Source organism: Galeopterus variegatus, unplaced genomic scaffold (genome assembly GCF_000696425.1).
Source record: "Galeopterus variegatus unplaced genomic scaffold, G_variegatus-3.0.2 Scaffold11485, whole genome shotgun sequence".
NCBI classification, from domain to species: domain Eukaryota; kingdom Metazoa; phylum Chordata; class Mammalia; order Dermoptera; family Cynocephalidae; genus Galeopterus; species Galeopterus variegatus.
The window spans coordinates 6,722-7,835 of record NW_007737596.1 but is presented as its reverse complement, the minus strand read 5'-3'; the positions used below and the strand labels follow the sequence as shown (position 1 = coordinate 7,835).

General features: G+C 37.5%; 1 protein-coding gene across 1 annotated transcript in view; it reads right to left on the bottom strand.

Annotated features, from left to right (window-relative positions):
* The window catches only part of LOC103610649 (alcohol dehydrogenase 1C-like), a 1,578-nt gene extending 772 nt beyond the window's left edge, over nt 1–806 (bottom strand). Inside the window, exons 1-2 of the mRNA XM_008594769.1 lie at nt 293–806; nt 6–195 (exon numbers count right to left, since the gene is read on the bottom strand). Of these exons, the coding sequence (XP_008592991.1) occupies nt 6–195; nt 293–405 (303 nt within the window). The 5' untranslated portion in view covers nt 406–806. The remainder of the gene's footprint in view (nt 1–5; nt 196–292) is intronic.
* Between the last annotated feature and the right edge of the window lie 308 nt (nt 807–1,114).

Sequence of the window (1,114 nt, the reverse complement as noted above, 5' to 3'; positions counted from 1 at the left end):
TAACCAGTTGAAAATCCACAGCCGATGAGGCAGACTTTCTCCAGCGGTGAGGCTGCATCAATTTTGGCCACCGCATTCTCATCCACCACTGTGTACTGAGAGAAGGTGCTGACACCCACGAAGTGGTGGGCAGGCTTCCCTCTGCAGGTGAACCTGGTGGTGCCATCCTGCATGGTTCCACGAGGCTTGCCTAGACTGGTCAGTGGAACACACAGACACACAAGGGCATGAGACAAGAGTATAACTAATGTGTAAACTCATGGGCTGTACAAGGAGAATATTAGAAACTTACTCATTTTTCAAACACAAGTTGCTTTCTGGGTGTTTACAAATTCTACATTTTCCACACTGGGGACTAAAGAGTGGGATGACTTTATCACCTGGAACGATATAAAAGAAATTCATCTTAAATTTCTATCCAGGAATTCATAGAGCAAAAGCTGAAAGCTAACATATATACGTAAAATAGTGTGCCTTTAAAAAGTCCCCAGGACTTAAGGTCCAATTACAACTATGTCATTGGTCATTGCCTGCCAACATTGTTATCAGTTTATATGTGCCTGAAGAGTTCCAAAGACGAAATGCAAATGTGGAAAAGGTTATGGTTTTAAAAAATTATTTCCTTTATTAATAGTTAACTCTTATTGCTTGCCTTTGTTTCTCCTTGGGCCTTTACACACATAATCTCATTTAATCCTATATTAATTAAACCTTAAAAATTCTCAGTGTAAATATAAGTTTTGGTAGCAAGATGGATGCCACAATTCCACTTGATGTTGGGGAGAGCTGGTGTTTGGTAGTATTTCGGTTACAATGAAAATGAGAATTTTAATAACCAATATTTGGCTTTTCAAAGTGAATGGAAACTTTCTACTTATACACCATCAATCTGTAAAAATATCTATATTAACATACCGTATAATTAGGATAAATAAATACAGAAAATAAAATACGTAATAATTTGTAACCAGTCACATGTAACCACAGCTAAAGGTAATAGAACAGACATTGTTTATGGCCCGATGCTTTCTACTATGTTTCTTTCACTTCCTGCCATCTACTCTGTTTCATTGGTTCCATGTTCAAGAAATAAAGGCCATATTGGAAGAGAAAA